The sequence below is a fragment of the Bacillus rossius genome, chromosome 10, assembly GCF_032445375.1.
Source record: "Bacillus rossius redtenbacheri isolate Brsri chromosome 10, Brsri_v3, whole genome shotgun sequence".
Lineage (NCBI taxonomy): Eukaryota > Metazoa > Arthropoda > Insecta > Phasmatodea > Bacillidae > Bacillus > Bacillus rossius.
The window spans coordinates 34,030,694-34,047,334 of record NC_086337.1 but is presented as its reverse complement, the minus strand read 5'-3'; the positions used below and the strand labels follow the sequence as shown (position 1 = coordinate 34,047,334).

The 16,641-nt window shown below is 36.3% G+C and overlaps 1 protein-coding gene across 1 annotated transcript in view; it reads left to right on the top strand.

Moving 5' to 3' along the window:
- Positions 1 to 1,211, top strand: part of LOC134536317 (hemicentin-2-like) — a 365,105-nt gene extending 363,894 nt beyond the window's left edge. The window contains exon 15 of the mRNA XM_063376068.1: positions 1,002 to 1,211. Within this exon, the coding sequence (XP_063232138.1) occupies positions 1,002 to 1,211 (210 nt within the window). The remainder of the gene's footprint in view (positions 1 to 1,001) is intronic.
- Positions 1,212 to 16,641: the final 15,430 nt, after the last annotated feature.

Sequence of the window (16,641 nt, the reverse complement as noted above, 5' to 3'; positions counted from 1 at the left end):
AGAGAGACTCGTCTAAGGCAAGCTTAAATGGTGCTTTGGTAGAGATAAACAAGTAGAGTGGTTTGCATACCCGATCGCGAGGATGTAGTGGATACGGTTCGCGAATGCGTAAGGTCTCTGGTTCAAAACTAGACAAGAGTAGAAGCACTCAGGGAACAATCTGTTAAGTGGAGATCGGTGTCAAAAGGAATAAACAAGAGTGATTAATAAATCGAACAAGCATGGAGTAGTGTTTTAATGCACAGCTCGAATTCCCTGAATAAGTGCGAGGATTCAGAATCAGCCCAATATGATCCTGGAATTCCCCCTACATAATCTCCAATGCTTCCCCATCTCCTTCCTTCTAGAGTTTACTCTGGCGGTGTCAAAAAACTGTCAAATCTACTCAGCAAACATAAAAATATCTTTCAGTACTCTCCAAAGTTGCGTAACATCTAACCTAGGTAACGAGAAAAATCGTTTGTTCTTGTCTTGCAAATACACTTTTAATACGTTACTTGGACACGAAATTTAACGTATAATTCTTTAGAATAATGCCAAGCATGATAAATACATACAATTTTTTTTAACTAGATTACCGGACGCGAAACACATATAGTTTCTGCACCCATGATAGGATTCATTACTGAACAACTATGTCGACTATCGAATCATTATATTTGCTATTTGCAGAGCGAAGGGTTAAACTATATAAGACATAAAACGGCTCTGATAAAAGAAAAATATTTTCTTGAAAAAAAAAAAACTTCACCTCAGCCTTGGACCTGATTTTCAACAAGGAATTTTTATGATATTGTTAACATTCACTGAACAGTTAATAATTTAATTTTTCCTTGTGGCTTTTTTAACTTATGTTCGCGCCACCCGCCTCAGATGACAGCTCAGTAGCTGCTCATTTTCCGTTCCATCCGCGAAATCACTCGTACCAAACGCCGTACACCGAGAGCTGGATGTTACACTAAACAAGAATAATAATAACAGGCAAATGATTGATGTTGCAGGGAGTCGGGGTGGTCTACCCCCCAGGCGCGGCGAGCACCCTGCCGCGCCAGCAGCACCACTGGGGGGGCTGCCGGCCCCCAGGGGGGGTGCTCATGCCCGGCATGTGCCACCGCCCCCTCCAGCCGCCCCCGCAGCCGCCCCCGGAGGAGGAGGCGGGCGCCGACACCCCGCTCGTCCCCCCGGCCAGCAAGCGCGAGAGCGCCGTCTGACTGATGACCCGGCTGTAGAGAGGAGGGAGGCCGTCGTCTCTCTGTCTCCTCCTCTCTCTCTCTCTCTTCCCTCTCTCCAGCCAGGGCCCGCCGACAAGACTCGAACCTGCCTCCCACAGCTCTCCCTCCCGGCGACCGACCTTCACTGCAGTCGCCAGGACCGGAACACGAGAGGCGACAAGTCGAACATTCTTTGCAGGATTTCAGTCATCCACACACCAGACAGTGAGTGATACGAACGTTTCAGAGTTTGAAACCCTGCAAAATATTTGACTTTGCCACATCATGTTTTACGAACGTGTTTTGACGAAAAATTTGACATTTGAGGAGCTTACGATTTATCTAAAGCGCACGCGCAGAACAATTTTTTTTTTGTAAACTTGTTGAACATCCGAGTACTTGAACTAAAATTTGACAACAAAAAATATGTTGGTATTTTATTATTTTACGTAATAATAAAAAAAAATATTTTGAATCCAGTCAAACCTTTTTCATCGTTTACTCAAAGTAGATATTCGTACATCAATGATTGGACTGACAATAAACATTTTTATTCTTTTTGTGCATTTTACAGAATACATCATTAGTTATCATATCATATGATGCGTTTAATAAACTATAGTAACTTTTTGTTTGTATATATTTTTTACCTCAACAATTTTTTTTTGCAAAGACTGAAATAATCGTGGTTTACACCTCTTTTAAGTTATATTTTGATTATTTTAATTGTAGATAAAATACCAGAATAATTATTTGAAACATAGTTTTATTTTTAAATAGATTTTCTTCAACGAAACAATATTAAAATTTTCAGTGTTGATAAATTAACTACATTCAATAAGATAATTAATACTGCGTATCATTTGGTTGCGCCAGTGAACTAACACAAAGAATAATTAACGTTCGACGTTTGTGAATGACTTGGAAGAAAGTGTAGAGAATGTAATGATATCATATCTCAAATCGCCACGAACACCTTATTCAGAAATGGAGGAATGTTCAGCGAAATGTGTGGATTAGTCTACAAGTGCCCTTTCACAAAAAAGAATAAAGTAGAGGAAACGGAAGAACAATTCTTTTTTAAGATATAAACGTACTCATTTTGCAACCGTGTGAAGTTTTGAGAAACCACATTTTTCTTCACAAATGAATAGCAATGTATATTCTAATACCAATTCTGTAAAAAAATTTTTGGCATGAAGTGTTTCTATCAACGAATGAAACATGATTTTGTTATGTGTACAGATGTGCAACTTTTCATTACGATTTTACACTAAAGTAGATGTTACAGCATTGTCTATTTTTATCCGTGTTTTGAGTGAAATTGCATTTATTTGTTGTGATAAGCTGCACAAAAATCAGTAGCCCTGACATTTATGTGATTTCTACTGACGCAACATCAGCTATTGTGCAAACAAATTAACTGTGCTTAAATGAGAACTATGTGAATTACAAAAAAAAATTATAATACGATTTCAAATTTTTAATTCCCCATTATAAACGGTCTAAGAATTCTTTAACCATGCATGGCCTACCGTTAAAAATATTAATATAATTTTATGCTTAATACATGTGTATAAATTCCGTACACTTAGATTTTATACCTTCTTTTAATGATTATTGCAAGGAGGAATTTTGACTTATATCATTATTTTGTAAATTCACCATTGCTAACTTTCACTGTATGTCATAGAGAGAACCCGAATAACGGACAAAGAAAGATGAATACACAAAACACAGGGGAAAAAAAAACAAAATCACCCTATGTCAAATGTTAAATGTATAGACAGCACGGATTTTCACAGAATTCTCTGTGCTGTCTATATATTGGCTGACTTTGCTTCTTTATTCGTGTTTTCTTGCCCGTTCTTAATGTTTTCTTTGTGAAATACAGTAAAAACTAGAAAGTGAGTATGTAAAAAAATAATGGTTTAACTTAGATTTCCTATCAATAAAATGAAGTTATTGGTTTTATTGGATGCAGTAATTTGCAGTTAGTTATGGTTGTTTGCCAATTATGTATTGACAGTGAACGAATGGGTATGGAGTTATATTATTTTCTCAAAATTGACTTGCAGAAATTAAAAGTAACCCAACATCCACGTTTGTTCATACTATTTTACTTGTTTGTAAATACAAAGTGTTTTGTAATGTAATATTAAGGTATATACGCGCCGTAACTCTAAAAAAAGTTAACTTAATAAATTTCATTCATTGTTGGTACAAAATGTTATTTTGCATAATTTTTTAACTATTGAGTTTTATGTACCATACCTGTTAAGTGTACATTAAACCCTTGTTTCATTATCATTTTAAGGCGAATCTAAAAAAAAATGTTTTGCGAAGATTGAAAACGTAAATGTCTTGGTGTTGCGAATGTAGGATGTATTGATTTCCCGTCATCCTGCATAAATTAAAGAAGACAATTACTATGTATAAAATGGTTTTATGGTGCTAATGTTCATGGTTCATGTATTTCAGAAGCTATTTTGTAATTTTACCTATCCGAATTATTTAATAAAAAATGTTTCACTATTAAAACCTGTGTAGTTTCACTGTCTTTCTATGATGGTAAATAAGTTACACCTTACGGACTTATAGTTTATTGATTTTTATTATAGAGGTAAGTGGCTCATCGGCAAAAAAAAACCTGTCCTCACATTCGATCCGTTCAGGTTGTAAGAAACAAAAGAGCTACTTCTTCCCCAATTCACCAGAACTATGTTGCAAAGTTTAATCTACATATGGTGTGGTTCTCAGTTGCATGGGGGAGCTTTTCCCATTATGAGGTTACCATGAAGTCTTGGCCCCCAAACTCACACTTTGTAATGACACCACTCCCAAGTTGAGAATATCCCACCGAAATAATGTTTTTTTTAAATTATTGGGCTTCGTAACTTCCTTACGTTGAGAGTTTCACCTTTTTAAACATCTTTATAAATAACTTACCTGAACATCCATTATAAAGCTAACTTGAAAGAGTTAAGTTGTTTATACATCGGTTTACCGGAACATTTAAGTTGGTGTATCTACTACTTCCACGGGGAGGCCGTCAAACATAGAGAACATCTATTTATATTTATATATTAATAAACTATTAAAAATATAAGAATATACTGGTGCTTACAGAAATGTACTTCACTGCCATTTATGATGTAAAAAACTTAATACTAAATAACATTAAAACCATTGCGATGAAAGTATATATATTTTTGGATTTTATTAGAAATGCATTATTTTAAATTTTATCATCAAACTAAATAAAATTTTCCAAAACAAGTATTTTCTTTACTTACATATATAAAAATTCTTTACATACAGAATGTCCCATAACTCAAAGTCAAGTCGAGAACAGTCGATAGGCCAGTAAATTATGGTTCTGAATAAAACAGCCAAATTAACTTAAGTGTACATAGTAGTTTTCAAGTTATGGACACTTTTAAAAAGTTTTTATATTCCACATCGTGATACTGTGATTAATTTTTTTTTACGTAAACATAAATAACCCTTCCTCTGATAAAAAAACGAAATTAAATCAATCATGCTTTACGTTTTGGGTAAATTATTATCTAGAAAATTTATGTGGCAAAGGTATTTTAACGGAAAATTTGACTAGTCATTCTGTAAAAAAAGACTTCGCTTGATTAGCAAGTCATTTTAAAAGAGTACTGATTAAGGTAAATAACTTGATAAGTTGGTAAAGTATTTATTTAACAGTGTAAAAATATAAAGTTATCCGATTAAAAATTTTTGCCGCATAAGTCGAACAAAAATTATTTTTCCTCCAAAAGTAAAGCATACTTGTTTTAATTTTGAATTGTTAGTTAAACTAAAATAAATAGTTTAGAGATTTCAACAGTTTTCCATAAAATGCCTGAAACTCGAAAACTACGTCACTTTGTGAAGTTTGGTTATTCGATTATATAAACTGTTCTTGAGCTGACGTTGAGATATAGTGTAGGATACCCTATACATAAAAATTCGTGGTTTTTTTTTTTTTATGTCGTATCTCCTAGCCTATTGCAGTGTTAACACTAAGAGTTTTGACAAGGCAGATCCCCCAGCCTACTGTCAGTCAAATCAAGACCAAACTAATATTAATACATGTATTTTCTGCATAATTGAGCGTGTCAAAGTAAACGTTTGGTCGAATACAATATTTTTTTTTACTAAGGTATATCCTTGGAGGTACAAGAACAACTATGTCATCAGGATGTCTAACTCATATAATCAGTTCGTACAGATACATTTGGCCATCCGTGAGGCAGTCAATATGAAGGTCTACTCTGACATACTTTATTGTGTGACCCTGTCTCTTATAACCACCAAAATGAGAGAAAATGCCCTATAACAGACGAAAATAGGTGGTCCCTCCGTGAACATGGAACTGAAGACGACCTAGGTTTACCGAAAGCTTGCATGCTTCTGGAAAGGCCATGACTGGGCGCTATTAGAAATATTTTGGTACAGTTTACAAGTCCGATGGCTATATTAAGGTTTCTCGTGGTTCGCTGCGACAGGTGGCCAGACAGAGCAGTCTAATTTACGATGTCGGAGAGACGCATGCAGTGATGATTCCGACGATGATGATATTCTGCTGGTTCTCAAGGTTTGTAAACGTAAAATTAAAAGGCTTCATGATGTGAACCTAAAAAGAAATGAATTTGGAGAATTTCATCATTTGTTGAAGCAGTTGCGTGAGGATGAAACCAAACTTATTGATTATATTCAGAATAAATGCAACTCAGTTTGATTGCATTCCATTCAAAGCTATTGTACTGCATTCTATATTCTTCCATCAATTTGTTCCATAAACATAGATCTTTGGTATTTATTCAATAAATTTTTTCGTCGAAATTATACTAATTTAAAGCTAACACAGAAGTACAGCACATTTCCCCGCGAAAACAGTTGTTTTTGTTCATCTGCGCATGCGTGAAGTTAGCGACGTTTTAGAAACATATTCGAGAACCAAAAACCTGGTGACGTCGCAAATATAGCGAACATAGCGAACACAGCTTTGTGGCCAGTGACACCTGAGATGCAGCTGGCTATGTTTCACTGGCGTAGAAAACGTCGCGAACATGGCGAGCATAGCGCCCTGTGTGGCCGTAGCTTTAGTGTACAGCGATTGACGCCAAAGGCCTTATTTTAATCATGCTAAACATACACACTGGCGTCAAAAATCATTTTAAATTGAAAAAATATATAAAAGATTTTAACTGTATTTTTTAAAACCAAACAGTGGAAAATAAATTTTAATTTTTTTCTTCAGCATTTATAAATGTTATTACACCGACTCGCATAGTTAGGGAGCGAGACCTCGTGTATATCTGTGAGTTGTAGTCGGAGAAAGCTTGATTATTAATATTTCATAAGACATTTATTTAAACTTTGTTATTAGAACAGGCCGTAAAAATTTTATAGTGCCTCAACGTTAATTTCCTTAACTTGTATCCAGTCGATATATTTTAGGCTTCCAAGATAATGGAAGTAGTAATGTGTTTTCTGACGTGATTTTAAGTCAGTAACTTTAAGAGAGAGAAATTCATTGAGTTACATGTTGATCGAGTTGAGATTTAATTTTATTCAAGGGCTTATCTTGTGTTATGTTTGTGTAAAAGTTGTGAAGGTTATTTCAATGTACTTGTGCCAGTGGAGAATGACGATCTTGGTCTTTCGTATGTGTCAATTTGCATTTAAATTCTTGTTTTTACTTTGCTCCTTGGTACACATATTCTGACTATTGATTTCAATACCTAAGCCATTAAGTATAACCACGTTTTGAAAAAAAAAAAAAATTGGAATTAATTCCGCATCAGCCAAAAATCAGTAGTGTGCCAAGATTACTTTTTTTTACTACATAAATTCACAGATAAAATTAAAAAAATTGTTTTTTTTAGTGTTACCTGTTCATCTGTTTAATCATACGTATCTTTAAATTTGTCACCATTTATTTTGACGCGAAATAAGAGCATCAAGTGGGGGGAAAAAAATATTGTTAGCATATTAGAACCTATGATTTTAGAAGCCTCGCTAGTAGTTGGAAAAGGGGGGTTCAAGCACAGGCGCAGGAGCCAGGAGCCGGCCGCCATCTTGGATGACGTCATTTTTGACCCAAAATTCCTCAAAATTCCTCAAAAATGACTCAAAATGACTCAAAATTTCCCGTTTTCGAGGGAAAAATTCCCGTTTCGAGGGAAAAAATTCCCGTTTCGAGGGAAAATTTCCCGTTTTATTCCGTAAAAATCCCAGTGGATAGAAAAGTCCTAAAAGTGGCTGAATCATCCCTAACGCAAGCCACTGTTAAGCCGCTATCAGGACTTGACCTTTGACCTTGCTAATCTATGCTAATCTATGCCAATCTATGCCAATCTATGCCAATCTACGCTAATCTATGCCAATCTATGCTAATCTATGCCAATCTATGCTAATCCGTATGCTAATCTATGCTAATCTGTATGCTAATCCATACTAATCTGTATGCCAATCCATGCTAATCCATCCACCATTTTTTGTATTTCTAGAAATTTCCACCAACTTTGAATCGTGACGTCACCGTTGCACTTTGTGTCACGGACGCCATCTTGGATTTGAATTTTTTTTTCGAACTTTGAAATTCGATGTAAACATCAACCACCATCTTGTTTTCGTCTGCTGGTGGCCGCCATCTTGTTTTCGTCTGCTGGTGGCCGCCATCTTGTTTTCGTCTGCTGGAGGCAGCCATCTTGTGAGAGTGCGCTCACGCCATGTTAGTTTAATTCTTACCCGCTAGAGTGCAGTAATCATTTATTATTACTGTGACACCCACCATCTTGTCATTTGGCCACCATCCTGAAAATCCATAATTATTTAGCTAGGAATTCGGGAAAGATTCCAAAATTTATTAAATAAATCACCAATTTATTTATTGAATCGCTGGATTCCCGTCCTTTGTTCGATACCTGATCGATGCAATAATGTCTAATTTTATGTAAAATAATAATAATTTCAATAAACCATCTTCAACATTCTTAAAGAGACTTTAAAACCTCTACTACCATCATCCTATAAGCCATCAACACCAACATCTTGGAAAATTCGTAATTATATTGCTAGAGATTCGGGAAAAAGTTACAAATTCATTAAATAAATTTGCAAACAATAAAATGATTAATTAGGTCGACTCAGGCCCTTGACACGATTCGGAATGAAGATGGAAAAAAATAAACATAATATAATAGTGGCAGGTTCGAGAAAGAAAACAACACAAGTTCTTTCACAAAATAAACTTTATTACATAATTTCTACTTTACTACACGAACACTTGCGAAAGCCAGCAATCTTATAATCATTTAGGTCCGCAGCGGCGTGAAATGACTAATTCTTAGCTCCAATCGGCTTATACTAGAAAGAGTCCAGCCAGAACCTTTACAGACATAGTCCTCCTCTTCTTGACAGAGTTTCTGGATACCGTTTTTAACAGTATGCTTCACATCGTTAGAACTGTAAATTACTGCAGCCGATGTCTTGAATGCACACTTCTTCACTTCGTCTTCGAATGGATACGGCTTTCCATATATACAGTCCAACCACAAGTTGTATTTTAATGAACCGTTTGTTGCTACATCATCAGTAAGCTGATTGATTATGTTCTCTTTGATATCATCAAGAAAATTACAAATGTCTTTCGACTCACCTAACGTATTTGGATAATAGTAGTCTTTCAATGTCCCACGAAATGCAGACTACGCCAAGTAGAACCCATTATCATTCACTTGTAATGCGCCGAACACAGTCTTAGGTTTATTTTCATGTTCAGACGTCATACCAATCGGTTGCTACACATCGGTTTTCTTGCTTGTTCTCTTACGAGTCTCCAATCTAAAGCGAGGAGTCGAAGTTTCTACAGGTAGTTCTTCAGTAGACACACGGACTTTACCGTTGCATTTTTTCACATGTCGTCGCAAACTGTCAATACGTGTAAACCATTCATGACACCCATCACAGCGAAACTTTATACGAGATGGATTCTTCTTGCATTTACTCCGCTCATGTCTTCGTGCATCATGAGAAAATGCGAACGACATATCACAGTAGCTGCAAGGATACCGTGGTGATGAAGATGATCCTTTCAGACCCGAACCAGATGATGTTGTTGCAGCAGTTACACCATCTCCAGGCATACTCTTATGAACATCAATACATCGTTGCTGCACCGAAACCTTTACTTTCTGCCGCACAGCAGGTCCTTTGCATGTCTTCATGTGCGTTTTCATATTATCTTGTCTTGCAAATTGCTTGTGACATTTCTCACAAACAAACATTTTACGATAAGGGTTCTTAGCGCATTCTCTCCTCTCATGTCGTCGAGTATTGCTGCTGTTTGTGAAAATCTTGTCACAGTAACAGCACCGATGTTCGTTAGTCGGTGTTGAATCACCAGTCATTGAAGTTTCCATCGAGGGCGAAACGAAGTTCGACGAGTTTTCCTGCGTAGTCAGCACCACCGACATTAAAGTCTCTCCTGCTGACGGTATCGCGACTGTTGAAATCTCCTCTTTTGATGACGTCGTCTTTGCCGACGGGATCTGCACCTTCTCCACCGTAGCTGACGTCAGGGTTCCCGTAGACGATGGTGCGTCGTCCATCAAGTTCGGCGTTTTAGATGGTAAAGATGCCATCGAAGTCTCAAGAACAGGCAATTACACGACGTATGCACCAGTAGAATCAAACTAGGTGATCCTTACACCGACGACGTCAGTAACAAACTGAGCGACCTGCTGTCCAGGACTCGCTTATATACACGCACCGGTTGGAATAATACTCTAGTCAAATCAAGAACCAATTACTATAATACTCGAGTCAAAACACCATTGAAAGAAGAAGCGCACCAAAATAAGGTAACGCATTTGGAAACAAATTCATCAAATGAAATGAACACGCAATGCACGCACTTGCAGCTTTCATCTCAAGGTATCATTTAAATTTCATTCAAGCGAAGTATCAAGCCAATGTCACATCATATTATCATCCTATTGGTCATACTATCCTCAAAATATAACAGTCTTATAAATCACACCAGTTATAGAAGGACTTATAGTTTATAACACACATCATTTCAGCCATTGTTCTTTAACAAATTCGAATTTAAAAATGTAAAATGTAAGTACTTGTTAAGTTGAAGAACCAGGTACGTAAATATATTATATACTTTATGGACACTGTAGGCACAAAAACCATGAAAGTACATATGTAAGAATGATATTTAATAAAACTAATATTAGCTCTATACCCACACGACTATGTGTTGACTGCTGTGTCTAGGGTGTTGACCTCAATTTATACCGCTAGGACCTCCCTCCAGTCCAGTCACGTGTACCGTTGCTTCCGCTGTTGTCCCCCGCCTTGCTGGCGGCCTCCAATATTCGAACGAGGTGATCAACCATCCAAACCATAAACATGTTCGCATTGTGTCTTGAGATCGGACCTGGACATCCAAGTTACATAGAGTATAATATACTCTGAAATACATAATAAAGAGAAAATTGATATAAATAACATTATACTTGGCTTAATAGTTCCAGAAGTAATGAACACACTGCTTGACCAGTGACAGGTGTAACTAAATATTAAATATATTTTATTTTCCATTACCTTTCGTGGAATTTATTAATCATTCACTCTACGAAAAACAACTCAAGACAATATACCTGACCATCGAATTAAAATACAGTACCGCTATGCCTTACATGAAAGTCTAATTATTCGATAATCTGAATAACCTATAAATCGTTCATGTACAAAGCCACACATACAGGCCAATTGTCTATAGACCATCAGACCGAGTCATGACAATATCAGACGTATAGGTTAGAATTTTCAGAACCGCAGGACCTTCTTCGTCTTTAGATAATTACAGTCATTTAGACCATCATGAAATCTTAATACATACTAAAGGACCAAGCGAACTTGAAAAATATTTTAGTAACACCAAGAGGTTTTGAACTAGTAAATATTCAGTCACTACATATTTTACTATGCGCAATCAACAAAAAGGAAGCACCATCAACGAAAAGACAACACATTTGTAAACACCATCAACAAAAAGGAAGCACAATCGGAAGCACATTCATAGAAAAGGAAGCACAATCGGAAGCACAATCACAAAAAGGAAGCACATTTGGAAGCACAACCACAAAAAGGAAGCACATTTGGAAGCACAATCCACAAAAAGGAAGCACATTTGGAAGCACATTCAACGAAAAAGGAAGCACAATCATAGAAACCACGCACAATCGGAAGCACAATCAACAAAAAGGAAGCACATTTTGGAAGCACCATCAACAAAAAGGAAGCACATTTTGGAAGCACCATCAAAAAGGCAGCACATTTTGGAAGCACAATCAAAAAAGGCAGCACATTTGGAAGCACCATCAACAAAAGAAGGAAATACATTTTGGAAGCACAATCAAAAAAAGGCAGCACATTTGGAAGCACCATCAACAAAAAGAAGAAAGCACATTTTGGAAGCACCATCAAAAGGCAGCACATTTGGTAACACAAGTTACGAGAACTAAGTCTTAGTTAGAAATCAGAATGAAAGAAATAAAAACATTAAATTTTTACTTTTAATATTTAATTTATTTCTTAAGATTATACAAATAGAAGTAAAATAAGCCATTATTGTATGTAGCCAGCTTTCCTCAGTTCTTCGAGTATGAAGGATATTTCTTTTATGCACGAATAGTTTCCTGCACAAAGCGAGCCATGTAGAAGTCTTAGCCGGTCAACCAATAAGTTTGGATCTTTCCACGATGTGTAATCAATCTCTTCTACCACCATCTCACTTGCTTGTTTATTATAAATACTTTTAATATCACAATCGCCCCAGTGATCATAATAAGCGTTATCAGATTTATTTATTATAACACGTCGTTTCCATCGTTTCGGTCTCAGGACACCGTTACATTCTTCGATCTTGTAAGCTTTAGGTGCTTCATCACAGTCTATGCTTTTGTCAACATCCTCAGAGTTACTGTTACAATCACTGTAGAAGACATCCTCTTCACCCAGATTACCATATGAATTCGATATCGATGATGTCGAAGTGCCATTATCGTCTTCATGCTTCCTTTTTAGGAGTCCATCATTTTTACAAAGTAAGAAAGATCTACTTGAATTCGGCTGGAATGTATTCTCACTTTTCACGTTAAGGATTCTTCCATTGTCTTCATTCTTCCATAAATCATCATCGTCCTTCAATTTAAGTTCTTTGTCGAGATCGGAAGAGCCACGAACATAATCTCTCTCAAGACAAGGAAAATTATTGTCGTAATGCAGATCACTATTCCTTAGTCTAGTAGATCCACCGTTGTACTCTGGCTTGTACGTAGGCTTAACGTTACAAGTTCTGTCATGTCTTTTTAAGCTCTCTCTCCGCGTAAACGACTTGTTACATCGAACGCAACTTATCATATTGCGTAGCGGATTTTTAACACAGTCATTCTTCTGGTGTTGTCTTCCATTCTTTCTCAAGATAAATTCTTTGCTGCAAAACTTACACCTGTGTCCTTTCGATACAGCGACAGACACCGAATCAGGATTCATATTAGTTACTGTGACTAATGTTAGATACAAACAGACAGTTTTCCAATTGGAACCATTACTTAAATATAATTTTTTAAATATTTCTTAAGCGATAGTTATCTCATGCAAAGGTACTTGTTGTAAGTAGTTCTGCTTTTCAACAACAGATGACACCACGTATTGCTTGCAGGTAAATATTATTTCTTTCTTTCATGCGGGATGCAGGATTCTCACTAACGATCGCAATAGAGGGATGGCATCGCTAGACTCCAAGGAGAAGGTAGTTTGTTCTTCCAGTTAGTGTTTCTCAGATTTCTCAGGGTATATATTATTATTTGACTGAATAATGATTTTTTTTAAATTCCACCTAATAAAAATAAAATAGAAGCACTCAGAGAAAACCATCAGGGATGATGTCGTTTATAAACATCATAAATTACCATTTTTTTAAAAAAAAGTCCAAATTTAATCCTGCTTAAGCAAAGAGTTCACAAGCCCGCTTGTGCTAGAACTCTCATGTTGCTTAAGCAGGATTAAATTTGGACTTTTTTTTAAAAAAATGGTAATTTATGATGTTTATAAACGACATCATCCCTGATGGTTTTCTCTGAGTGCTTCTATTTTATTTTTATTAGGTGGAATTTAAAAAAAATCATTATTCAGTCAAATAATAATATATACCCTGAGAAATCTGAGAAACACTAACTGGAAGAACAAACTACCTTCTCCTTGGAGTCTAGCGATGCCATCCCTCTATTGCGATCGTTAGTGAGAATCCTGCATCCCGCATGAAAGAAAGAAATAATATTTACCTGCAAGCAATACGTGGTGTCATCTGTTGTTGAAAAGCAGAACTACTTACAACAAGTACCTTTGCATGAGATAACTATCGCTTAAGAAATATTTAAAAAATTATATTTAAGTAATGGTTCCAATTGGAAAACTGTCTGTTTGTATCTAACATTAGTCACAGTAACTAATATGAATCCTGATTCGGTGTCTGTCGCTGTATCGAAAGGACACAGGTGTAAGTTTTGCAGCAAAGAATTTATCTTGAGAAAGAATGGAAGACAACACCAGAAGAATGACTGTGTTAAAAATCCGCTACGCAATATGATAAGTTGCGTTCGATGTAACAAGTCGTTTACGCGGAGAGAGAGCTTAAAAAGACATGACAGAACTTGTAACGTTAAGCCTACGTACAAGCCAGAGTACAACGGTGGATCTACTAGACTAAGGAATAGTGATCTGCATTACGACAATAATTTTCCTTGTCTTGAGAGAGATTATGTTCGTGGCTCTTCCGATCTCGACAAAGAACTTAAATTGAAGGACGATGATGATTTATGGAAGAATGAAGACAATGGAAGAATCCTTAACGTGAAAAGTGAGAATACATTCCAGCCGAATTCAAGTAGATCTTTCTTACTTTGTAAAAATGATGGACTCCTAAAAAGGAAGCATGAAGACGATAATGGCACTTCGACATCATCGATATCGAATTCATATGGTAATCTGGGTGAAGAGGATGTCTTCTACAGTGATTGTAACAGTAACTCTGAGGATGTTGACAAAAGCATAGACTGTGATGAAGCACCTAAAGCTGACAAGATCGAAGAATGTAACGGTGTCCTGAGACCGAAACGATGGAAACGACGTGTTATAATAAATAAATCTGATAACGCTTATTATGATCACTGGGGCGATTGTGATATTAAAAGTATTTATAATAAACAAGCAAGTGAGATGGTGGTAGAAGAGATTGATTACACATCGTGGAAAGATCCAAACTTATTGGTTGACCGGCTAAGACTTCTACATGGCTCGCTTTGTGCAGGAAACTATTCGTGCATAAAAGAAATATCCTTCATACTCGAAGAACTGAGGAAAGCTGGCTACATACAATAATGGCTTATTTTACTTCTATTTGTATAATCTTAAGAAATAAATTAAATATTAAAAGTAAAAATTTAATGTTTTTATTTCTTTCATTCTGATTTCTAACTAAGACTTAGTTCTCGTAACTTGTGTTACCAAATGTGCTGCCTTTTGATGGTGCTTCCAAAATGTGCTTTCTTCTTTTTGTTGATGGTGCTTCCAAATGTGCTGCCTTTTTTTGATTGTGCTTCCAAAATGTGTTTCCTTCTTTTGTTGATGGTGCTTCCAAATGTGCTGCCTTTTTTGATTGTGCTTCCAAAATGTGCTGCCTTTTTGATGGTGCTTCCAAAATGTGCTTCCTTTTTGTTGATGGTGCTTCCAAAATGTGCTTCCTTTTTGTTGATTGTGCTTCCGATTGTGCGTGGTTTCTATGATTGTGCTTCCTTTTTCGTTGAATGTGCTTCCAAATGTGCTTCCTTTTTGTGGATTGTGCTTCCAAATGTGCTTCCTTTTTGTGGTTGTGCTTCCAAATGTGCTTCCTTTTTGTGGTTGTGCTTCCAAATGTGCTTCCTTTTTGTGATTGTGCTTCCGATTGTGCTTCCTTTTCTGTGAATGTGCTTCCGAATGTGCTTCCTTTTTGTTGATTGTGCTTCCGATTGTGCGTTGTTTCTATGATTGTGCTTCCTTTTTCGTTGAATGTGCTTCCAAATGTGCTTCCTTTTTGTGGATTGTGCTTCCAAATGTGCTTCCTTTTTGTGATTGTGCTTCCAAATGTGCTTCCTTTTTGTGATTGTGCTTCCGATTGTGCTTCCTTTTCTATGAATGTGCTTCCGATTGTGCTTCCTTTTTGTTGATGGTGTTTACAAATGTGTTGTCTTTTCGTTGATGGTGCTTCCTTTTTGTTGATTGCGCATAGTAAAATATGTAGTGACTGAATATTTACTAGTTCAAAACCTCTTGGTGTTACTAAAATATTTTTCAAGGTCGCTTGGTCCTTTAGTATGTATTAAGATTTCATGATGGTCTAAATGACTGTAATTATCTAAAGACGAAGAAGGTCCTGCGGTTCTGAAAATTCTAACCTATACGTCTGATATTGTCATGACTCGGTCTGATGGTCTATAGACAATTGGCCTGTATGTGTGGCTTTGTACATGAACGATTTATAGGTTATTCAGATTATCGAATAATTAGACTTTCATGTAAGGCATAGCGGTACTGTATTTTAATTCGATGGTCAGGTATATTGTCTTGAGTTGTTTTTCGTAGAGTGAATGATTAATAAATTCCACGAAAGGTAATGGAAAATAAAATATATTTAATATTTAGTTACACCTGTCACTGGTCAAGCAGTGTGTTCATTACTTCTGGAACTATTAAGCCAAGTATAATGTTATTTATATCAATTTTCTCTTTATTATGTATTTCAGAGTATATTATACTCTATGTAACTTGGATGTCCAGGTCCGATCTCAAGACACAATGCGAACATGTTTATGGTTTGGATGGTTGATCACCTCGTTCGAATATTGGAGGCCGCCAGCAAGGCGGGGGACAACAGCGGAAGCAACGGTACACGTGACTGGACTGGAGGGAGGTCCTAGCGGTATAAATTGAGGTCAACACCCTAGACACAGCAGTCAACACATAGTCGTGTGGGTATAGAGCTAATATTAGTTTTATTAAATATCATTCTTACATATGTACTTTCATGGTTTTTGTGCCTACAGTGTCCATAAAGTATATAATATATTTACGTACCTGGTTCTTCAACTTAACAAGTACTTACATTTTACATTTTTAAATTCGAATTTGTTAAAGAACAATGGCTGAAATGATGTGTGTTATAAACTATAAGTCCTTCTATAACTGGTGTGATTTATAAGACTGTTATATTTTGAGGATAGTATGACCAATAGGATGATAATATGATGTGACATTGGCTTGATACTTCGCTTGAATGAAATTTAAATGATACCTTGAG